The 24,766-nt window shown below is 45.2% G+C and overlaps 1 protein-coding gene across 10 annotated transcripts in view; it reads left to right on the forward strand.

The window, feature by feature from the left end:
- Nucleotides 1–3,833: 3,833 nt before the first annotated feature.
- The window catches only part of MARK2 (microtubule affinity regulating kinase 2), a 56,465-nt gene continuing 35,532 nt past the window's right edge, over nucleotides 3,834–24,766 (forward strand). For all 10 annotated transcript variants that reach the window (XM_061201922.1, XM_061201926.1, XM_061201924.1 and 7 more), the window contains exon 1: nucleotides 3,834–4,360. In XM_061201922.1, the coding sequence (XP_061057905.1) occupies nucleotides 4,307–4,360 (54 nt within the window). In that variant the 5' untranslated portion in view covers nucleotides 3,834–4,306. The remainder of the gene's footprint in view (nucleotides 4,361–24,766) is intronic.

Below are 24,766 nucleotides of genomic sequence, written 5' to 3' on the forward strand. Positions count from 1 at the left end.
TATATATTAAAAAGAAAAGAAAAGAAAAGAAATCCCGTCCGGGGACTTCCCTGGTGGCACAGTGGATAAGAATCCGCCTACCAATGCAGGGGACACGGGTTCGAGCCCTGGACCGAGAAGATCCCACATGCCACGGAGCAACTAAGCCCATGCGCCACAACTACTGAGCCTGCGTGCCACAACTACTGAAGCCCGCGTGCCTAGAGCCCGTGCTCCGCAACAAGAGAAGCCACCATAGTGAGAAGCCCGCGCACCGCAACGAAGAGTAGCCCCCACTCGCTGCAGCTAGAGAAAGCCCATGCGCAGCAACGAAGACCCAACACAGCCAAACATAAATAAATAAATTTATTTTTAAAAAAAAGAAAGAAAGAAATCCTGTCGGCTGTATCTATCACAAATCTGACCAGTTCTCACTCCTTCCACCACTGCTGCCTTGCTCCGAGCCATGGTCATCTCTCACTTGAATTGTCATAAAAGCCTCCTTCAGGGTTTCCGGAAGGAAACCCTGCCCTGCCCCTTCACTCTATTCTCAACCCAGCAGCCAGTCAGGTCATGTCACTACAGTGGCTCCCCACCTCACTACAAGAAAAAGCCAAAGCAGCGGCCCACCAGGCCTGGCTCCACATCACCTTTCTGCCCTCTTCTCCTACTGTTTACCCCCACACTCTCAAACAGCCAGGCCCGCACCTGCCTCAGGGCCTTTGCACTGGCCACACCCTCTGCCTAGAATGCTCTTCCCCCAGACAGCGGCAGAGCTCACTCCTTCGTCTCCTTCAAGTCTTTGCTCAAGTGTCACCTTCTCAGTGAGGCCTGCACTGACCACCCTAATACTGCAACTTGTTTTCCATCCCTTCACCTCACTTCTGCAATCCTGATCCCCCTTAGCTGACTCTAGTTTTTTTCCCATGGCACTTAATATTTACTATCATGTATTATGTTTGTTGTCTGTCTTTCCGCAGTCGAGATGTAAGTTTCCCAACGGCAGAGATCTTTTGTTCACTGTTATATCTGAAGAGCTTAGAACAGTGCCTTGCACATAGTAGATGCTCAATAGAGATTTATGAATGAATGAATTTGCAGATTAGAGAGAGGTAAATGTGTGGCAATAATTAAGCTTTGAAGAGGACTAGGTGGGTATGAGAAGACGATATTTGAACTGGATCTTGAAGGACATCTAGAATTCCAGGTGAGGTAGGTGACTGGCAATTGATCAGCCTGAACAAAAGCGTGAAGGTAAGAGAGCTTGGTGGCAGGGCACGAATTGAAGGGAGGTGTCAACCAGTGATACCTAGTTGGAGAGGATATTCACAAGGTAAGCTGAGGCCAGATTGTGCAAAGGTTTCAGTGCAGCCCAAAGTCTTTTCCTACCACCAGGACCAGGTACAAAATTTGTGGGGCCCAGTGCAAAATGAAAATGCAGGGCCCCCTTGGTAAAAATTTCAAGAAGGGTGAGAGTAGAGCATTAAATCGAGCTCAAGGCCCTTCTTAAGTGTGGGGCTTTGTGTGACTGCACAGATCATAGGCCCATGAAATCAGCCTGCCTAACCCACAGGGGAGCTGGTGAGAGCCTTCTAGCAGGGCAGAGATGTAATTGGAGCTGGACTTTAGGAAGATTATTCTGGCATGTCTGGTGGCGCAGGTTGGAGGGACTCTAGGCAGGGAGACCGGTTAGACAGCCTTGCGAGGAAGAGGAGAGAACAGGTAGGATGGAGGCAGGGGCTAAGGGGCAGAGTGCAGGGATGAGAACTTGAGTGAGTAGAAGCATGGAGGATGTAGAGTTTGCTTAGTCAAGTTTGCTTAGACAGGGGCCAGGGAAGACCCCTGAGTGCACCTTCCTTTGCTCCTCCAACCCCCTCCCCTTTTCCCTTATTCCAGGGACCCAAGCCTTGGAGGTTACACGGGGCACAGGAATCAACAGTGAGTCTCCCTTTGGCCACCAGAGGGCACATCATTCTCATGGATTTTTCTGGATGAATTTGGGGTCGGGGAATGTCCTCTGGCTTCACCTCTTCCTCTTTTTTCCCTCTCACCTCCTTCTGTGTTCCTTCACCAACTTCTTCCTCAAGGGCTGGATGCCTGAATGGAGCTGAGGTGGGGCATGAGGAGGTGTCATGGAGTCCCGAGCATTTACTAGGACTGTAGGTCATACCTGTTGCCTTAGGAAGTATGTTCATAGCATCCTCTCATTGCTTCTGTCTGGCTGCCTATTTCTCTGGTTGACTTAGCCAAGGGCTCTGCTCAATAAGCTGTAGCTGGAGTTGGAAGTCAAGTGTCAGACGTCCAACCAGCACTCTTTCCCCACAAGCCCTTGGGCCTCTCTCCTCCTGTACCTTTGGGAACTTGTTACTTGAGCTTCGTCTCTGGCTCTTGTGGGGACTCTGGCTTCTGCCTACCTTATCTGCTGTTGAACTTAGGGTAGGTTTGGCAGTGGTGGTTTTTCAACATGTCCAGGATACAATGGGTGGGGGCAGCTTAGAGCCCGAGGAATCAGACCAGCCAGCCTACTGCCCCTCCCTGGTGAGACAGTCTAGGAGGAAGTGAAGAGTGAACTCAGGTTGCCACGTGGACTTCCTGTTAAAGTCAGGGGCTCTCCAGAGATGAGAGGGACTTCAGAGCTCATGAATCTAATGACCTCAATTCATTGCTGGGGAAACTGAGGCCAGAGAAGGAAAGGAACCTCTCTAGGTGTCCATTCTTTGTGCCATCCTGAGGAATCCTCATTTTCAACCAGTTTCTCTTTTCTTTCCTATGAGTTCCTTGTCTTAGAAGGGATAACTGAAATGTGAATTAAGATAATGTCTCTCCTGCTCTACCTCACAGGGATAGTTAAAAGGGAACTGGCGTGACTCATTGCCATAGTGCAATGCCGTTTTGTGCTATTTTGAACAAGCAAAAGACTTTTTCTGAAAGAAAAAAAAGGTAACAAATTCAAAGATGTTATTTAGAATGTCATCACTGGAACAAAGGCATGGATTCTGTCAATATAGGAACGTTGAGGAGTCTAAACAGAGATGTTATGTGATTTTTCCAAGATCACACAGCATTTTCACTACACACAGCTGGAGGTGGAATGCAGGGCTGGGGGGATCTCTGCAGCTTCCGGCAGCTGGGAGCCAAGGACGTTTACCTGGTGCTTGCCTGGGACCTTGAGGAGCCCTGTGGACTAGATGTGGGGTGCATGGATAGATAAATAGAAGGCAAGATAGATGACAGCTGGTGATGAACGGTAGGTAGACAGGTAATAGACTAACGCTGCATCTGACAGGTGACACACATGTTGATAGACAGGCTGGATGATAAACGAGATGTATTTAATGAGCTAGCTGAGACGAAAGGACACACAGACAGGAAGTTGCCTTAGAACCAAAGGATGCCAACAGCAGGGATGGCTAACAGCCTTATTTTCTATTTAGTCAAATGGTAACACGCACACGTGATCCATGCTCCCTGTTCAAGGTTTGAAAATACCCGAAAACTGACGGAAAGAAACGAAGAGTCAGACTTTGGGTACCACCCGAGGGAATGACCCGAGGCTCGCCCGGCCTCGGGTGTTGCCGGAAATGGCCGACGACCGCCGGCGGCGGCGGGGCGGGATGGGGGCGGGGCCGGCTCAAGGCAAGCGGGGCGGCTTCGGGTGTTTCCGGAAACTGCCGAGAGCCTGTTTGAAGTGGGCGGGGAAAGGCCTGTGGGCGTGGCTGGAGTACCCGGAGTCCCTTCGTGGATTTCCGCAAACAGAGCCGAAGCTTGGTCTTCGGAATCGAGGAGGCGCGCGCGTCCCCGGGATTACCTTCTTCGGGTGTTTCCGGAATTCACCAGTAGTCCGTGGCCGGGAGGAGAAGGCGCGCCCCCCTCCCGTTTCTAGCCGCTTCGGATGCTTCCGGCTGCTGCCGGCGGAAAGAGCCGAGGGCCGGCGGTGGTGGCGGCCATGTTGGGAGCAGCAGGTCCGGCGGCGGCTGCCTGTGTGCCGGGCGCGGAGCAGTGCCGCTGAGGGCAGGGGAGGAGCGAGGCAGGCGGCCGGCTGCGGCGGCAGAGAGTAGGCGGAGCGGCGCGGCCCGGCCGAAAGGCGGCACAGCCCAGCCGGGGGTCGGGGGGGTGCGGTCTGGAGCCGCTCGGAGCCGGCGCGGCCTAGCCCGAGCGGCGCATCCCCGGGCTGGCGTGAGCGGCAGTCCGGCCTCCCCGCACCCCCGGCCGGGGCCCATGCGGCGGGTGCCCCTGCTGTGAGAAGCCCCGCCCGGCCGGGCTCCGCGCCTTCCCTTCCCTCCCTTCCTCCGAGCTTCTCGGTTCCCTCCCCTGAGATACCGGCGCCATGTCCAGCGCCCGGACCCCCCTACCCACGCTGAACGAGAGGGACACCGAGCAGGTAAGGAGCCCTAAGGGCTCCCCGAATTCTCTGGCTGGGCCCCTGCACCTTGCAGAGCCTCCTCCCTCCTCAGCTCCCCTCGTGCCCCTGCTGCCATCCTGTAAGCCTCGGCTGCCCTGTCATCTGGCTCCTGGCCCCGTACATCTCCCTTCCGAGTCCTCTCCTGGGACCCACCTCGTCCAGACTCCAAGCTGCACACTTGTCTTTCTGCCGACCCCCCCCCCCTCACCGCCCTCCTGCGCTCTTCCGTGTTACCTCCCCAGCTTCCTCTTCTCTTCCCTTTTTCTCTCGGGGGCCTTTCTGGTCTTCCTCCACCCACGCTTAAAGCAGCCACCCTCCTGTTCCTCGACTAGCACCCTGCTATTTGCCCCAGGTCGTTGTCCACGTCTTCCTCCATCCCTCCAGCCTCGCTTCCCCTCCGCCCGCACCGGTTCTCCCAGTCCCAGTATCACCCTCAGGGTCCTCGCCCCGGAGTGTGTTCTCGATCCCTATCCCCTTCCAGTTCCCCGGCTTTCTACCCTGCCTCTTGCAATTTTCCAGATTGTGCTCTCCCTCTTGCTTGCAACCCACCAGCTCCACCCGCATCACCTTTCCAAATCGTTCGCCTACTCTTTGCTCATCACTTTCCCTTCTCTTCTCCAGGAGCTCCCTGGTGCCTCGCGCTGGCATTTGTTGCTTCCGTGTTTTCCCGTACAGCTGTCATGCGCATAGTTTTCCCACAGGTTGTCTTTGGGGTTCCAGTCTTCACTCCCTTCAGAGTCTTTGGATCCCTCACGTCCTCTTCCTCTGGGGTTTGGGTTTTTTGAGTCTTGGCCTCCTGTTTCTCACTGTGAGTGCTGTACCAGCCTTCTCCCTGGGCTCTTCCTACCGAGGGAAAGACACTCACTATTTCAGCCCCACTCCCTTTACACAACCTGTTGCTCGGTCCTTTCCCAGGCCTTGCTGCATCCCCGTCCTTGCCTTTCTGTCCTCTTACACCGCAACACAAACCGTGAGGCTTTCTTGTTTCTTCGCTCCTGGCGTCACTTTACATAGTGACATCCCCCTTGCTTGTTGCCTTCTGATTTCTCTCCCCTCACCCCATCTTACTTACTATGCCTCTTAATCAGGATTGCCTTTAATCTCCATATTAGTTTCCTGCCTTCTTCACATCATGTTTATTTTTCCCGCATATGCCCCTATCCATCCCCTTGTGATTGGCTAGTCTTTGTAACCCCCCGGGCCAGGAATTTTGCACGCTAGTTTCTTGAGCTACAAACTTCCCCCTCATCCTGGCAATCACTGCTATCATCTGTCACCCAAGCCTTAGCCTTTTCTGTGTCATCTCACCTCTTAGCCGAGAGGCGTCCACTTTCCACCCCTCCCCTTTCTTTCACCATCTCTAGTGTCCCTTGCTGCCTGCTCTGTGGAGAGTCCCCTGCCTGTCATACCTTGGTGGAGAACTTTACTAGGCCAAAAAAACTTGACTTGAAAAAAGAGCTCTTCTCCTGTGGGGCTTGAAATGCTTTTTGCATCCTTCTCCCTCACTACATTATTTATATTTTCATCTTGTTTACTTCTTTCTCCTTAGTGCAATAGAACTGTTGTTATATTCTCTTGCATATTAACAACTTTCTCTGAAAAATCTACCCTCTTTTCATTTCTCTGATGTTTTTCTCTTTTGTTACCCCCTCACTCTCTGTCATCTGGGCAGTCAGGAACTCAAGAGGAGTTCTGGATAAGTTTTTCTGCAGTGGTTGACCCTTTCATTACTGACGGATTGACTGATTGCTTCTGGGGTTGAAATGGGTTGAGAGGGAGTGATGGTTGATTTCCATTTCATCAGCGGGTTTGGCAGCTGGTTCTGTATGGGACTGAGGTGTTTGGAAACTGGAGAATGGCCTGTCTCTCACAGTCTTTCCCTCCAGTGCCAGCTGTTTTCTCTCCTTACTGGGAACCACTTTCTCGAGGCCCTCTTGAGGTTGCCTGTTCCATTCCTTTTCCTATCACAGCCTTTATTTAGCAGGTAAACCCTGCTTAACCAGAGGACTTTCCCAGACTGTTGATTCTGAGCTGGTAGGAGGAGGCCAAGTGACTGACTGGCACCCTCAGGCATCTGGGGAGTGGCGGTGGAGTGCCTACTCTCTCAGCAAGGCTGTGGGGGGCATTGTATTCAGCAAAGTAGAGTAACAGAGTGCCTCAATGTGGTTTCTTTGTGCTCTTTACTCAGTGTAAATGTATTCTTGCCTTGGTCTTTTTCTTGTGATGTGTGCATTGATTTCCTCTCTTCCCTACAAGCCTCACATAATGCTGAGCGCATAGTAGGAACCCGGTGCACGCCTACTGATTTTGTGATGGCAGAACTCTGTGAACCATTTGGGAACGTAAGCTGCTCCTTGATAACTTTGTCCAGAGCACTGGCTGCATACGTTGTCATCCTGTTCCAAATTATGAATTACTCATCCTGTTTCCACTCTGTGGATTTAGGTTCCCCTGAGCCGCTTCATTGGTTCTTCTGTCATTCTCAGGGTAGCTGCACCATTGACTTGATATTAAGTCTCATTCCAGTAAAAGTGTGGATTTCGAAAAACATAACAGGCAGGTGCAGTATTTTTTAAAACAAGAAAAAAGACAAGTATCAGCTCCTCTGGTCATAAGGCTAGAGAGGCCTGAAGCACTGGTCTCCTTTGGGCTAGATCATGCCACCAGGTGAGACCAGAAAGCTCTTCTCGGTCCTGTTGCGATTCTAGCTAAAGTGGTCATTGCATAAGCCTTAATGTTGTGAAATAAAAAGCAAGGGATTTGGTTGGTTTGATTTCTTTCCCCCAAAGGTCCTCTATTATCTTATTTAGATTTAAATTATTTAAATTGGTTTCACAAGAAAATAGGTAAACAAACTCTGCTGGTTGTCTTCCAGCTCCAATCTCTTGCTCTTTCTCTCCCCCTTTCTTTAAAACATGTGGCTGATGAGAAGCTGTTTCTAGGAGCTCTTTGATCACATCTGAATTAAACAGACATACACACACACAAAATGTTGAAGCATAAAATAAACCTAGTGTTGCAGAGAGATTGCCTGTTTGCTGTCGACTCTGCTTCTAACAGTGAAAGTAGGAGATAAAAAGAAAGTTAAGCCCTGTCTTTATTGTGATTTTTGTGACACCTGATTGCAGATGTGTTTTTTCACAGTCATAGACTCTTCCTTTTGCAGAAAGAGGGTTGTGACCTGGGGCTGGTAGTTTTGGGCATTCTTAATCTGAGAGCTGAGCTTTCTGTTCACTTTTCCAAATGGCTCTGTTGGCCTGGAGGCTTGGCAGTGGTGAAAGCAATCAGCAAGATGACTGTCTTCCCGCCAGCAGCAGCAGTAATAGGCAAGTGGAGAGGGGTCCAACTTGCAGAGTCCACCTGCCGCTGGAGAAAGCTTCCTGTGACACCTGGTAGAGGGCCTACATTGGCTTCATACCTGCCCCACCTCTGGGCCTCAGGAACCACAAGAGAGGGCTCCTGAGAGAAAGCACCTGAGAGAAAGCAAGAGGCTTCTCACTGCCCACCCGCCTCTGCCTCTGCTGCAGTGGGCGAGGGAGGGGGCTGCTGTTGTCCTTCCAGGGAGTGAGTGGCATTGTTTCTTCTCTCAGGTGATTCTGGGAAGAGGAGTTTGGAAGTGTGGGTGAGAGAGCAAATCTAACTTTTAGAATCCTGTACAGAACCACTGAGCCACTCCAAACACACATATCGCTTGGATCCCAGTGTTGACTCTGGCTGAATGTTTCACTGAGTAATCTGGTTTTAGTGTTGTCTTGTAGAGAGCTCGGTTCGCTCTCGTTTCACTCCCTGTCCTGCAGGCTGTGCAGCAAGCCCCATGCTCTGGGTGCTGACTCCAACCTCTGCCCTTTGACCCTGGCCAGGGGCTCCTTGCTGGTGCTGCCTTCTGGTCAGGAGTGTGGGTGAATGTCAGACCATATAGTCTTACTTTCTGCTTCACCCTCGAAACAGGAAAGAGGTATTGTTAGACCAAGGGCTCTAGGAGTCCCTGGAGTTCATACAGTTGCCATACTACAACCTTTGAACCTGGTAAAGGTAGCTACCTAGTAAATTGTAATAATTTCTCTCTAGTCTGTGGACTTTGGGAAATAGCTAAACAGATGGATACAAGGCAGTCATTGAAATTCGGCCTGCTTCAGATTAAAATCAAGTTTGCACAGGGATAACTGAATCTTTCGGATGGCGACCAAAGATTGGGCTTGAGTTTTCTTCAGCATCGATGTCTTAAACAGAGTTGATGCCTGTGAGGCAGGAAAAGACTGAGAATTTGTTTTCTGAGAGGTTTGCATGGTTAGAGCTCTTGGGAGTCAAAAACATCTCAGACTAGACTGCTTCCCCTTTGGACAGAACAGCCTAATTCTCAGTGGGCATTTGACCAGGACTAACCCGTGCCTTCATGAACTCTTTCCCATTGAGCACTTAGCCACCTGGCTGGCATTCCTCTTCTCCCAGGAGCTTCCATGACTTTCCTCATATGTACTATGTCGACTTAAATGAATATTTTATGCCTAGAGTGCAGCTAAGTGTCGGACCTTGTGGCCCATTATCGACAAGCGAGGTGGGGGCTGGGCGCCACCCTTGGCCCCATGATAGCGTCTCTGCTAAATGGACTCCCCCCAGCAGCACTTTGAAGCTCATTAATGGATTGGGATAAAGTAACCTCAGCAGATGGGAAGGGCAAGGAGGGTGGTCATCCTTCCTTCCCTGAGGCTGCCTGATGAGGCTTTCCTGCAGTAACCAGGTCCAGCCCCAGCTCCGTGCGCTGGGTTAAGCTGTAGACTGACCACTAGGCCTCTGCTTTGGGAGGAGACGTGAAAAGGGTTTGGTTCTCTCTTAGCCATGGTGACGCTGCCACGTTCGCCACTTTCCTGCGTCAAAGCAAAAATTGAGAGGGCTGTGGAAAGGGTGGGTGGAGTTTAAACCTGGCCCTTCCTCCTTCAGCGGAAGTTCAGCAAAATGACAAACCAGATAGGTGGCTGGGTTTCCTTTTCTTATGGTAGATTCCAGTATTTGTACATTTTGCACCTAAAGCTTGGATTCTCCAGGCTTTCTCCCAGCCTTCATCAAATATGAGTCACTGAAGTGTTATCTATGCATTTTCCCCTTCTGTCTCAGCAAAGGGAAGAGTGAGGCTTTACAAACCTTGTGGGGGAGGAAACCACCCATTTCCCACTTGTGGCATGGGAAGAGGCTGTCTATCGCCATGTTAACTCTGAAAGTTCTAGCTCTCGGAGCAGAGCGTCACTACCCCACCACAGCCCTTTTAGTGCGGGCTATTGAATGTCTTTGCTGTTTTTTAGACTTTGAGATGGTACATCTGGTTCTGAAAAAGCTCCCAGAGAACATCTGGCCCCCTTGGTTTCCAGTTCTCTCTCAGAGGAGGAGGGATCCCAGGTCCTTCTCTGGCCCGCTAGACCTGCTTCTCCTTTGCCGGGTATAAATAGGCTAGATCCCTTCATCTGAATGTCCGTTTTGTCTAGAGTGTTTGAAGTTTTTTTGGTCCCTGTGGGGAGTTCTTTCCACAGATGTCTGTCTTTGGGTTGGCACTCATTCCCCCTTACTTTCATTTATTCCTTCTCATTGGAAAAGGGCAAAAAACAAATATATTTCCTCTTGTGCAGCAAATGATTGATTTTAGGCTTATGAAGTCATAGAATCACAAGTAGGTAGGAGGGAGGGTGAGATGGACACTGGTCTTGGTGGCTAGGTGGATCCTGTGGGACAGTGAAGCGGGGGGGGGAGGGGTGGGGGGGGCGGGGGGTGGGTTCAACGACTGGCTCCAAGCCACCTTTTTCTTTTTAACATAAGGAAGGCGGAGCAGACCAGCAGCTTCTCTGTAGAACCAGTCAAGCTAGTTTTGAGCTGCCTCGGCCTCTTTTCCTCTGTGCTGTTTGGGAAATTGGCAATACAAAGATCTGCCTCCTCTGGGGCTCTGCTCATTGAGGCATGAGTTTGGAGGATGCCTGTAAACAACCACCTTCCCTCCTAATTCTGAATGGGTCTCTTGAGCTGGGCTTCTCCAGTGAGTGGGCTTTCTCCACACCTCATGCTACTCAAAGCAACTTGGTCTTACACACCTTTCACTGGAAGCTCTAAGATAGAGCTCCTTTTCTTTGCAGTTCACAGCTTGGCAAAAGGCCCTTCGCCTGGCCAGGAGGTCTGTGCTTGGCTCCCCACGTGTGAATCTGGAAGGGAATCGGGACTCCTGACTCCTGGCTGTCATGATCTGGCTGCTAAATCCAACCAGACCCCAGACCTTTTGGATCGGTACATAGGTACTGTCTGTCCAGGCCCACTGGAGAAGAAAAAAGGAGAGAGAATAGTTTTTGATCTTTGGCAGTTCAACAGGTATTTCAGCCATGGGGAACAGTTTGAGTGTCCCTGATCAAGGTACCTGTAGGAAAGGTGGGAGCCTTCAGTCACCACGTGCTGGCACTTCCTGAACACAGTAGGGAATCTTTCTCAGGGAGGGGACATAGCAGGATTCTGAGCCCCCTACGACTAGACTGCAGGTGCTGCTGATGTAGCCAGATTGTTTTCTCAGTCTCCCACTAAGCAGAAAGCTCCCAAGTCCAAAAGCTTGGTGATTAATGAGTGCAGCTACCTGCAGGCAGAGCTCTAGCTTATGTCCTTGTTGCTGCTACAATGGTTTACTCATTGCTTCCCCTGAGGACCATTTTACTGAAGGTTTTGTTTTGGTTACTCATATCCTATATGCAGGGTGGCCCCCTTTTTCCTTCACCTTCTTTAGATCCGAGTGTCTGCTGGTTTTCCCTTACCCCATCACTTCCCCACCTCCTCTCCACAGATGGCCATCTTTTGACTGCCTTTGCACATAGCATTGGCAGCATTTTTGACTTGTTGCTTTGTTTTTGCCCAAAAGAGTTTGAATTACTGGTTCTCCAGTCACAGGAAGTGGGGTCCCTTAGGCCCTCTTGGTCTAGCATAGCATTCTGATTGAGTTGAGCTTATGGCAGAGTTGAAAGGAGATCCCAGCACTTTCGGACTTCCAATAAATGGTGTCACTGTGGTCAGAGCAGGCTCTGCAGCTAGAGTCCCTGTATTGGAATCTTGGGTCAGCCCCTACTGTGACCTTGGGCTTACTTTATCCCTCTAGGCCTGTAAAGAAAAAGGAGTAATAATAGTACCTATCTTAGAGATATAGTTGTTGTGAGCATTAAAAGAGTTAATGAATATAAAGCACTTACAACAGTGCTGGCAGGATGTACTAATTACCGTCATCGTTGTTTCAGTTGAGCAACTTAGTGAATTTTCTCTGAGCGCCACACAACTCCAGGTCAGTATAAGGGACGTAGTTTGGAATGTCTCTGTAATGACTGGAAGAATCTTGGCCTCTTCCAGCCATTGGGGTTCCGTAGGTGCTTTTCCTAGCATTTCTGGGTTTTTTAATTTGTTTGTTTATTTTAGTTTTCTTTTTTAATCAGATATCTGAAAGAAAATAGGATGCTGTTGGAGAGGTTTATGTACTTTTGAAAGCACTTTTTAAAAAATGATACTTCGTTTATTTACAAGATATCAATATTAGGCAACTTTATTGATTAAAGGGAAAAAAAAACACACCACCCTCTGCCTGCCCATTATTTCTGTGGTGTGAATGGTGGTGGTGGTGGTGGTGGTGGATGTGCAGTGTCTTCATTGGCTGGAAGGCCAAATCCAAAGTTACTGGAGCATGGGCTTTTCTGAGCTGTTGGGATCCGGGTGTTAGAGGAGGCCCCACCTAGTGCCAGGATTTCTTTCATTGTGTTCCTTTATTCACGTGCAGTATTTACCCTTTGGCAACAGGAGAAAGCTCCCTGTTTCTCTTAAAGACCACATGGGAACTTAGCAGCTGATGATTTTAGGTTCCTTTTTCACTAGCAGAGGGGCCTTCAAGGGCAGGTTCTTGTTACCTTTGTTGGCTTTTCTGGAGTGAAAAGAAAGCCTCCCCTTTGTGAGGCCTGGGAGGGAGGGTGACAGTCATTTCTCAGCAGCTCCTGTGGATTTGTGGACTTTGAATCTTGGGCCGAGATTTTGGTCTCAGTTGGTTCCTGTTGATGTTCCTTGCTTGCCACTTCTAGAGCCTGAATGCCTTATCAGAACAGCAAGTAAGTTGCTCAGTTTTTTTTCACACTGCCACTGTGGCCAGGGAGAAAGGTAGCAGTGTCGCCGCAGAGCTCATCAGGGAATGTTTCTGTCAGTGCATTTTCCTCTTCCTTTTGACCCCTCTGTTGACTTGTGGCTCACTTCCTTTTTTTTTTTTTTTTTGGTTTGGTTTCTTTGAACTCTGTTCCTTCCTTTTCACTGTCCATCTTGGGTTTTCATCTCCATGTACCACTGCCTTACCTGTTTGTATGCCTGTATGCCTCTTTTTTTTTTTTTTAAGGGAACTTCTAAAATTATTTATTTATTGATTTATTTTTGGCTGCGTTGGGTCTTCGTTGATGCGCGCGGACTTTCTTTAATTGCGTCGAGTGGGGCCTACTCTTCGTTGCGGTGGGCGGGCTTCTCATTGCGGTGGCTTCTCTTGTTGCGGAGCATGGGCTCTAGGCACGCGGGCCCAGTAGTTGTGGCTCGCGGGCTCTAGAGCGCAGGCTCAGTAGTTGTGGCACACGGGCTTAGTTGCTCCGTGGCATGTGGGATCTTCCCGGACCAGGGCTCGAACCCGTGTCCCCTACATTGGCAGGCGGATTCTTAACCACTGCGCCACCAGGGAAGCCCTGTATGCCGCTTTTGTGGCATGGCTCAGGAGAGGAATTTTGCTAGTCTGAGGTCGCCTTCCTGTATAAAATCCCAGAACCACCCAGTCCTTTCTTTCTCCTATTCCTCTGATTTCTGTAAAGTTAAGGACTCGCTGCTTTAGAAAACATTTTATTTTTGTGTCTCTGGAGCCACCTTCCTCAGTAAATCCAGGCTTGGCAACTTGACAACTTATTAGGGATGGCATCCCAGTTTCCCTGGTGACAGGGTCTAAGCTAGTTCTAGGCTGTTTCCTCTGACCAATCAGGAATGCCCTAACTCTAGATCCTGTCTTGGGAGAGATCTGGGGAGGCACTTATTAATTTTGGTAGCACAATATTGAACTTGGTTCTCAAAGTGTAGTCTGGGGACCCTTGGGGTCCCTAAGACCTGTTTGGTGCTATACAAAGTCAAAATAATTTTCATTGTAACATTAATGCAGTATTTGCCTGTTTCACTCTCATTCTCTCACCAGTGTACAGTGGAGTTTTCCAGAGGCTAAATGATGTGTGTTGACATCATCACTCTTGGCCAGTGGAATGTGTGCTTCTTTATTTTTGTATTTCCTAGAATTTTTAAGGTAGTACTTTAAGGTATAAATATGGAAGTTTTCTGGGACTTCCCTGCTGGCGCACTGGTTAAGAATCCACCTGCCAATGCAGGGGACACAGGTTCGAGCCCTGGTCCGGGAACATCCCACATGCCGTGGAGCAACTAAGCCCATGTGTCACAACTACTGAGCCTGTGCTTTAGAGCCCACGAGCCACAACTACTGAGCCTGTGTGCCACACCTACTGAAGCCCACGCACCTAGAGCCCGTGCTCCACAACAAGAGAAGCCACTGCAATGAGAAGCCCGCGCACCACAACAAAGAGTAGCCCCCGCTCGCCACAACTAGAGGAAGCCCATGTGCAGCAACAAAGACCCAACACAGCCAAAAATAAATAATATAAATAAAAATAAATTTATTTAAAAAATGGAAGTTTTCAGTGATGAACTCGATTTGTTCTCAGTACTTCTACTGTGCTCTTACTAGTTTTCTTCGGTTATACCTGCTAATCTCTGTAAACCTCATTATTGTCCAATAAGTAGTTATTTTAAAATCTCAGCATTTTCCTTCACCTTTGAAGAAACACAAGAAGTAAGTACAACCTGCAACACTTACTTGTAAAAACTTTGGGGAAAACTAATCATTTTTAAAATTTTATTTATAGTTTATTTTAGCACTTAATTCTGTTTTATTCTAAAATAGAAGAAAATTTATAGTATTTCTCTTATATTTAAGGATTAATTGTTGGCTTAAAAAAGGGAGGTTGGAAGTCTTGCTTTCTCAACATAGCTGCCAGCTCTGTTTACTGCAACTGGACATATCAACAAGTGGAAGGGAGGGATCTACTCTGAAGAAACTGGGCGAAACTGTAGACAAGAACTGAAAAAAAAAAATTAAAAGAAATGAAAATCATAATGAAAGTTATCTTCTCAGCTTTATAGATGCAAATAATGTACTTTATTGTATCTTATGCAACAGAGCATTTTCATGTAGTATTAGGGTGCCAGTTAAGTTGAAGCATCATTTCAAGACCAATCAGTCAGAGTTTAAAGAAGAAGGAATTACGTGTTTTAAGCGTACACACCATGGTCTCTTTAAAAGCCAAAATTTGTTCCAGCTTTTCCACCTAGAAATGACAAATGCACTGAAGCCTCTTACAGGATGAGTTATTGCTTTGGCTGGAATAGCCCACCCAGTAGCTGAGAGACTAATGACATTTTGAACAGCCGACGTTCCTGAATGTCCACTGAATGAAAAGTCAGTAAAGTTCAGGGTAGTGCCACTTCATATGTTACCGTGACTTGTCGAATTAAAGATTTAGCTGCAAACATGAAGACTGAGGTAATATCTTATTTATAAAATTTTACTTTCACCTTACAAATGAGCAGATTTATAGACATGGCTCAAGTTGTATCAGCACCAGGTATGCTTCAAAAAATATTTTCTTTTATGTGAATGCTCAACAACAAACACAAGTTGTGATAAATATGCATAGGGTTGAGTAACTTTTTTGACTCATGGTTTATCCTGGAACAACTTCCTTTCCATTTGCACTGTTGGTGCAGAAGCAGTGACAGAGAAAACTGCTGGTGCCATAACATGAATCAGGGCAGTGACACAAAACTCTGCTGGTGGTCGTAGTCATGGACTTTCCTGCTACACACTTGTGGTTTAAAAAAAAAGCCATTTTCACTTAAGAATGACTTGGATGAAGCACTAAAAATTATATTTTTTTAATTAAATCTCAACCCTCCAATAATAAAGGTCTTTGATGTTCCAAGTGAAGAAATGCAAAGTATTCATGGAGCATTGCTGCTGTGTACCGTAGTCCAGCTGTCTGGAGAAAATGCACTTGTGTGTTGAAGCCGAACTATCTACATGGATCATCACTTTTACTTGAAATAACAATTGATGGACAAACTATAGTTGTTCATACTGCAGTATTTAGTGGACGTTTTATTGAAATTGAACAAAGCCTGTCACCATTGCCAGTGATAAAATTCAAGTTTTCAAGCAAAATTTAGAATTTTGGAAAACTTGTATTTGTCAGATTTTTCTGATGAGATCGGTGATAAGATTGATGGAATGTGATTTTTTTGATGTTGTACGAAATGCCAGTATTTGGAAATTCTGCATAATTCGGTGAAGGAATGTTTCCTAGATTGTCAGTGGGTAAAAGAGCCATTCAAAGTGCAAGATGACCAATGGATTTCAATGTAAAAGTAACACAAAAGGTTCATTGATAAAATTTCAGATTGCACATTGCAACTAGTCTTTAAAAACTACTACTCGTGGAGTTTTGGTCTAGTATCAAAGAAGAAAATCCTCAATATTTGAAAGGCTATTAAACTCCATTTTCCAACTACACATCTGTGTGAAATGAGATTTTCTTTATATCTTTCAACCAAAACAACATGTGGAAACACACTGAATGCAGAAGCAGATATGAGAAGCTAGCCCTCTTCCATTAAGCTAGACATTAAAGAGATGTACAAAAATATAAAACATGTAACTCTTGTTGCAAATTTCATTTTGTTTTAGAAATAGTTTCTTCGTTTAAAAAATGGGTTGTGTAAACAGGTAATAGGTTTATTGTTATTTTGAATGAATAAAAATAATTTTTAAAATTATCAGTTTCAATTTCTAATATGGTAACTGTTGATATCTATGACCCACATAAACAAAAGATCTTCGTAGTCCTTGATAAATTTTTTTAGAGTGTGACGAGTTCTTGAGACCGAAAAGTGAGAAAACCTTTGTTGTAGACAAAACCTGAGTTGATTGTCCTCAGTCTTGGGCTGGTTACCTGTGATGACTTCATAGGGAGCCCTTGTTTGCAGTTCCCAGCCCTTGTAATAATCCCTGCCTGGGCCTCAGAGACTTTGACCCGTGTGAGCTTATTTCCTTCTTCTAATACATATAGCATTGGCCTTGTGAGGTTTTTTGTTGTTGTTGTTTTATCTGTGGTTTATTTCCCCTGTTTTTTCTCTTTATTCCCTAATTTTTCTTCTTTTTCTCATTTTCCCTTTCTCTTTATTCTTTTATTTTTCTCATTTTTTCTTTTTTTATTCTTTGTTAGGTTTTTTTGGTGGGGGGGGGAGGTCTGGCATTGTGTTTTAATTACATTATAAAAATCAGTTCATCAGGTGGACTTCCTTTAGTATGTGTGAAGTTGTGGTTTGGAAAATATAGTTTTTTCACTAAAAATAAGTAACTTATGTTTATATGTAATGGGTTTATTAATGTTCTTGTAAATGAATGGAGACACTGATAGATATAACCCATATAAACAAAAGCTTTTGGGGGACTCAGTTATTTTTAATACTGCAAAGGCTTTCTGAAACCAAAAAGTGTAATAAGAACCACAGCTGTAGACAAAACCTGGGTTAATTCTCCCTGGCTTTGTTTGGTTGATTTCTTGGTAATTTCATTAAAAAAAAAAAAAAAAAGTTTTGCAGTTCCCAGCCCCTATTTAGTCCTGGCTGGGCCTCAAGAAGGCACTTGCTACCTTGGTTTGCTGTTGTTCTAGCTGAGGAAGCTGGTTCTCAGTGACCAGAGGAACTTTGACCAAAGTTGGCTCGTTTCCTCCTTTGAATACATAGCATTGACCTTGTGATTTTTTTTTAAACAGTTAAATTTGATTTTTTAAAATTTTGAGATAATTTTAAACTTAGAAAAGTTGCAAAAATAGTCCAAAGAGTTTTTGTACATTCTTCACCCAGCTTCCCCTTATATTAACATCTTATATAACCATAGAACATGTATCAAAACTGAGAATTAATCTTGGTATCATACTGTTAACGAAGCATCTTCAGATTTCATCAGTTTTTCCACTGATGTGCTTTTTCTGTTGAGGATCCAGTCTGGGAGCCCACATTGCATGCAGTTCTCCTGTCTCTATAGTCTCCTTAGTCTTTCCATGTCTTTCATGACATTGACAGTTTTGAAGAATGCTGGGTATTTTTATAGAATGTTCCTCAGTTGTGGTAGTCTGAAATTTTCTCATGGCCTTGTGCTTTAATTCTATTTTTTCATTGTGGTCAAATACACGTAACACAAAACTTATATTTTAATAAATTTTTAAGTGCATAGTCCAGTGGCATTAAGTACATTCATAATGTAGCCAGTGCCACTATTTGTAGAACTTTTTCATCATCTCAAATAGAAACTCTATATCAATTAAACAATAATTCCCCATATTCCCTTCCCCCAGCCTTTGGTAACCTCTTTTCTACTTTCTTTCTCTATGAATTTGCTTGTTCTGAGCACCTCATATAAGTGGAATCATACAATATTTGTCTTTTTGTGTCTGGCTCATTTCACTTAGCATAATGTTTTCAACGTTCATCTATGTTGTAGCTTTAATTACGTTTTAAAAGTTAACCTGAATTTTACTGTGATGATATGTATTAACTTGATATGTTGGAAAATATAGTTATTAAGACATATAGTTGTAATGGGTTTAGTAATATTATTTTAAGTGAATTAATAGATTAACATTTTCTCTTTTTTTTCTCAGTTTTAGTTATAATAACAGTAGCTATAATCCACATCAACAAAAGCTATTTGAGGTCCTTAATAATTAAGAGCATAAAGGGTTGTCCACACAGGAGTGTGAGAATTGCTTTTGTGGATCATCCCTGTCCTTGATTGGCTGGTTACTTGCTGTGACCTCATAATGAGCCTTTGTTTTGCAATTCCCAGAGTCCTGGCTGAACTGCAGGAAGGCACTTGCTGCCTTGGTTTGCAGTGTATCTGTATGAGGAAGCTGGTTCTCAGTGACCTGAGGGACTTTAACAAAATTTGGCTTATTTCCTCCTTCTAATACAGAGCACTGGCCTTTTTTTTTTTTTTTTTTTTCTTTTCCCATTAAAAAATCCTTTGGCTTACTTGGATTTCATTATGACAGTAGATTTTTTTTTTAAGCTTATATGTAGGCTATTGGTCAATTCCAAATTTGAAAACTGCAAAGCTTGCTTAGTCTCTATCCTTGAAAAACCTTGGTGCCTATAATAGCTGAAGGCTGGTAGGCTCCAGGCACTCACTAAGGCCAGAACACCCAACAGTCTGTTCTCAGGGTGGCTGCAGAGCCTACACACTTTGTTCCTATTTCTTCTGTACTTAACTCTTTGTTAGCCCTGTTTCTTAGTGAAACACGCCTGCCAAATCCCGCTTTTATGTAAGTGCACTTTATTTTCTCCTGGAAGAGGTAAGCAGATTTGTTGTGTATGTAACAGCGTGGGAACTTTATCTTTGCTTGAAGAGTCTTTAAGAGATACAGTTGCAGTAAATATATTTCTGAACTACTATATTATTTTCCACCTTGTTCTTTTGCTTGTATTCATTCTCCAGCTAACGTAGCGCCTCTTTTTTTTTTTTTAATTAATTTATTTATTTTTGGCTGCGTTGGGTCTTCGTTGCTGTGTGTGGGCTTTTCTCTAGTTGTGGCGAGTGAGGGCTTCTCTTTGTCGTGGTGCGTGGACTTCTCATTGCAGTGGCTTCTCTCGTTGCAGAGCACGGGCTCTAGGCACCCGGGCTTCAGTAGTTGTGGCACACAGGCTCAGTAGTTGTGGCTTGCGGGCTGTAGAGCGCAGGCTCAGTAGTTATGGCGCACGGGCTTAGTTGCTCCGCGGCATGTGGGATGTTCCCGGACCAGGGCTCGAACCCGTGATCCCTGCATTGGCAGGCAGATTCTTTTTATTTTTTTTGAATTTTATTTTATTTATGTTTTTATACAGCAGGTTCTTATTAGTTATCCATGTTATACATATTAGTGTATATATGTCAGTTGGCAGGCAGATCCTTAACCACTGCGCCACCAGGGAAGTCCGTACCTCTTACTTTTAAAAGCTCTTCTTAGTACCGCTAATAGTAGACCTTTGGGCCTCCTCTAACAGTCACTCAGACCAGCTTTAAAGCAAATCTTTTTACACTCATCTTATTTGTTCAGAATCACTTCTCATCAGAATCATTAAAAAAAAAAAGTTTAATCAAGTGCTTACCTTATATCAATTTGTGTCTACGTACAGACTTGCAGGATTGTAGCTCCATTTTCCATCACTCAGCAAGTCCCATAAGCCTCTGCTTTTTACACAAAGCGTATTTCTTTCCAGAATTCAACTTGATGTGCTTTTTTCTCTCTCTTCGGCCACTGGTCTGTATGGAAGATAGACTTGCTTTCAAAGGAGATTTGTTCACTATTAGCTAAGGCAGTGACTCAGTAACAGTGCCTCCTGGATGGCCCTCTAAGTACATTACTCTGTTCCCAGTGGTTGGGAAACTCTTAAAGGCAATGGACTGAGTACTTGAAGGGTAGACGGTGCCCCCACCCATTCTCACACACCCATTCTCACGGGGCACAGTTTGCCCTGAGGCTAGTGTCTTCAGCTATAGACATAATAATAGCCAGCATTTATTGAGAACTTAACTTTGTCCCAGATACTTGTTTAATTAGCTGTTTTACATTCATTAACTCATTTAATCTTTGTGAGATAGTAGGTCTTATTACTTTCCCCACTTTGCAGATGAGGAAACAGACGCCCAGAAATGTTGAGTAACTTGTTTAAGGTAACAAACTCATGTGGTTCAGAGTGTTTGTTGGTGTCAGAACAAGACTTTCTTGACCGTGGAGAGCACTTTGGCTCTGGCTTCAGTTGTGTCCTGGCAGTAGAAGATAGATCCCTTAGGATTAGCTCACAGTCAGTGTGGGGCAAAACATGGCTCCCAGGCCGGCTTCAGAGTTGTGCGTGCTCTCCTCTGCCCCACGTTGTTTCTTTCTGCCCTCTGTGGCCTGTTGTAAAGGTGGCACAGTGCAGGAGATGCAGCTCTTTGGGTTTAGCTCCCTGGTCTTAACAGCTGTGGGAAACAGTTTTTTGACCTTATTGTTTAATCCTGGCTTCTGGTTTTCCTCTTCGTCTCTTCTCACCTTCTGGAATTCCAAGAACTCCTTTAGAAAAACCAGACTCTTGAGACCTGAAATTGGTAACCAACAAGTAAGTACCTCACAGCATAGGACAGTTTGGATTCTTAGATTTGACTGTCCTGCTCAGTAGCACCTCACTATCCCCCAAAAAGAAAACTTTTGTTTGTGGATCTTAACTATGTACATTTTATCCTTACGAAACTAAAATTTTCTTTTTGTATACCATTATGTACACTTATACACGCAGAAGCCCAGAGCTACTTGCTTTTAGCCTTGACTGCCAAGGACACTGAGAGCACTGTAGCTGGTGGTGCCAGGCCTCTGTGTGTGTTTGGGACTTGCCAGTCCAATCCTGGGAGCTGAATTCTGTCCGTCCTGCTGTGTCTCTTTATCCCATTGATGGTGTAATATGCCACTACTTCCTGTTTGCATTTGTCAGTCTTTCTTTTGGTTCACTTCTCTCTCCTGAAGCTATGCATGTGGTCCTCCTAGACATCTGGAGTTGTTTCTTAGTGAGAGTGAACCTCTGTGGAATTTCAGTTAACTTGAGTTTATGAGTTTTTGGTTTGATTTACTTGCTTGTCTACTCCTGGCAATATAGTGCCTTTTCTTTTATCCTGTTAGAGGTTTTGATTTTATTAGCAAAATTCTGAAATTTTGAGCTGATTTAAAGATGCCAGCATGGGGCATGGGTAAAGGGGGTGAGCTGCCGCCCTTGATTCAAGCATCACTTATCCACTTGCGCCCCTATTGCTGCCCTAGCAGAAAAAGAGGAGGAGTTCAACTTTTATGATTGTATTTGTGTTCAAACCTGATTCACTTCTCTAAGATCACGGTTACATGCCATTTCTAAATTACTTTAGAATCCATCTTTTTGTTACAGTGGAAAAACCAAGGTCCATGTGAATTACTTTGAGAAGCACAGCCTGTTGGGTTTCTTATGAGTGGTTCTTCCCCTCCCCACTTCCCACCTCCAGCACATTTTTTTTTTAATTTATTAATTAATTTATTTTTGGCTGCGTTGGGTCTTTGTTGCTATGTGCAGGCTTTCTCTAGTTGCGGCGAGCGGGGGCTGCTGTTCGTTGTGGTGCGTGGGCTTCTCATTGCGATGGCTTCTCGTTGCGGAGCACGGGCTCTAGGCGCCTGGGCTTCAGTAGTTGTGGCACGTGGAATCAGTAGTTGTGGCTCACGGGCTTAGTTGCTCTGTGGCATGTGGGATCTTCCCGGACCAGGGATCTAACCCGTGTCTCCTGCATTAGCAGGTGGATTCTTAACTGTTGCGCCACCAGGGAAGTCCCTCCAGCACATTTTTATATCTCCTCAGAGGTGGCTGCTGTCACATACAGGTGTTCTTTAGTGATGCAGGCCACTGCTTCCTTGGAGAGTGCATGGCAGTGTTCTCTTGCTAATGAAAAGGCTGTCATAATGGGTTAGGTCCATAGGGGCTCTGCCCTTCTGTACTTGTATTCCTAGGGAGAAAAATCTCTACCTTAATTACCACATCATGCTGGCAGAGAGGTGTGGCTGCTAATTGATTAGATGACAGTCCTTTGCATTGGTGTGGAACTGTTGCGGTTGTTTTGTTTTTAAATAAAATAGATTTGAGCCAGGTAAGTTTATTTTGAAGAGATAAAGATTTCCCTTTATTAACGTCATGTCTTTTTTTTTTTTTTTTACAGACTGTCTTTTTTTAAAATTAATTAATTAATTAATTAATTTAGTTTTGGCTGTGTTGGGTCTTCGTTGCTGCATGTAGGCTTTCTCTGGTTGCAGCGAGCGGGGACTACTCTTCGTTGTGGTGCATGGGCTTCTCATTGCAGTGGCTTCTCTTGTTGCGGAGCACGGGCTCTAGGCGTGTGGGCTTCAGTAGTTGCGGCACACGGGCTCAGTAGTTGTGGCTCGTGGGCTCTAGAGCGAAGGCTCAGTAGTTGTGGCACACGGGCTTAGTTGCTCCGCGGCATGTGGGATCTTCCCGGACCAGGGCTCGAACCCGTGTCCCCTGCATTGACAGGCAGATTCTTAACCACTGAGTCACCAGGGAAGTCCCAGACCTCATGTCTTTAGTGCCATTTCTGTGTCCTTATCTTCTAACTCGGTAGTAAGAAGCACTAAGTTGGCTTTTCTTGCCATTTTGGTGCCGGTGGCAAACAATGTCTTTTCCTCTCCTGCACCTTTGGTGTGCTTCCTTTCTGTTTGGTAGCACCAGATTCCTTTATTTGTTTTGGTTTTCATTCTCTCCTCCTGTCTTGGAGTGGTTGAACCCTATTCTGAAATATATTTTTAAGATAGTGTTTAAAAGCAAACACCCTGCCTTTCTTGAAACCACAGAAACTGCTTGTGAAACAGCCGATAGAGCAAGCTGCCAAATCCACACTGTTAAAACCAACCCCTAACTGACAAAATGTCAGACACTGATGTTAAACCTTCCTTATGATTAGGGTGTGAGGGTTTTTCTCATTAATAAATGTTCAGGTGCTGAACTCCCAGTTTCACATTTGGAATGCTTTACATTATAAAATTCTGCATAGTAAACCATTCCAAAAGAATCCTGTGCAGCTAATCTGCTATCTGCTGTAGGAAAGGTTTTCAACAAAACAATTCTCATTCCCCTTCACCTACTTACTTATTTTTTTTAATTTCAGGAAATGATTTTCTTTGGAGGTGATTTGGACCAAGTCTCACTAGCTTTACCATTTTTGAAATAGAGCTATATATAAAATATATAAACAACAAGATCTACTGTATAGCACAGGGAACAATATAACTATATTCAGTATTTTGTAATAACCTATAATAGAAAAGAATCTGAAAAAGAATACGTATATATGTGTGTGCAGACACACACACACATATATATATAACTGAATCACTTTGTTGTACACCTGCAATATTGTAAATCAACTAAACTTCAATTTAAAAAAAAAAATAGAACTAGCTTCAGAATTATTTTTCCCCCAACAGAGGAAGACTGGGGCCTTAATCTTTATCCTTAGGCCCTGAATTGCCTTTTTTTTTTTTAGGATGGCACAGAATCTTTTGTTTGTCTAGGGAATTTCTTTCCAACTACTTTCAGGAATAAGTATTCGTTCCTTCTTGCAACCTTCCAGAAGAACTCTGACAGTGCTGGTAGCCTGCTGAGTAAGGGTACAGTTTAAAAACTGGTACTAGTGTATACATCAAGCTATATAGCACTGCTTGAATGGGAGTTGATGAGGGAGACCAGGCTTGACAACCAATAATTGGGGAAAAAAAGGAAAAGTATATTAACGTGCCTCCATAGTCACAGCCAGCACTGAGATATGGGGCTCTGGATGCAGAGCTTTACGAAGCCCTTCCAGATTTTCCCCAAGAGCACCCTGTTCTGTTCTAGTGCTAAGGGCTTTTTTTGACTTCATTTCCATGACCTTAGCCCTGAGCAACTTTTCTGACTTTGTGCTTAAGCCCTTCCTGTATCATCTTTGCTTGTATATTGGGCCTGTCTCTGGTTTCTAGATGGGGATGAGACAAGGAAGGCTAAATGATTGATTCTTCAGTGAGTCTTCCCGGGTTGACTTCCTTTTATACCAGCATCTCACAACTCTCATCGTGGTCCACTCAGTGGGTGGGCATCCCCATTCATTGAAGTCTCAGGGTTTAATATTATATCTTTCTTTCTTTCTTTCTTTCTTTCTTTCTTTGGCTGCTCTGGGTCGTGGTTGTGGCATGTGGGATCTTTTAGTTGCGGCATGCGGGATCTAGTTTGCTGACCAGGGATCGAACCCGGCCCCCTGCATTGGGAGCGCAGAGTCTTAACCACTGGACCACCAGGGAAGTCCTAAGTCTCAGGGTTTAGATAGATCCTGCTAGAACTCATGGTCGTAGCTAGAAGCGAGACCTGGGATCTTCAAATCTCTCAGCGCATGGTTCCTCTGAAAAATAACAAAAGCTACAGACGTCTAGTAAATTGGAGGGCATAGGCAGACTGTAACTTTAGTTAGCTCCTGGATTTGGTCCTGCGTTGGATAGTGTGATTTGTGCTTATCTCTCCAATTAGGTCGTCAACTTTTTTGAAGGCTGGGCTGTATTTTATCCTTCTCTGTATCCCTTCCTCCCCCAGAGTCTATTAGAGTGCTTTGCACATGATCATCTCTCAGTGAATTATTTGTGAAATAAAACAATAAGAAAAATTACAACATGGGTA

This window comes from Eubalaena glacialis, chromosome 10, assembly GCF_028564815.1.
Source record: "Eubalaena glacialis isolate mEubGla1 chromosome 10, mEubGla1.1.hap2.+ XY, whole genome shotgun sequence".
Lineage (NCBI taxonomy): Eukaryota > Metazoa > Chordata > Mammalia > Artiodactyla > Balaenidae > Eubalaena > Eubalaena glacialis.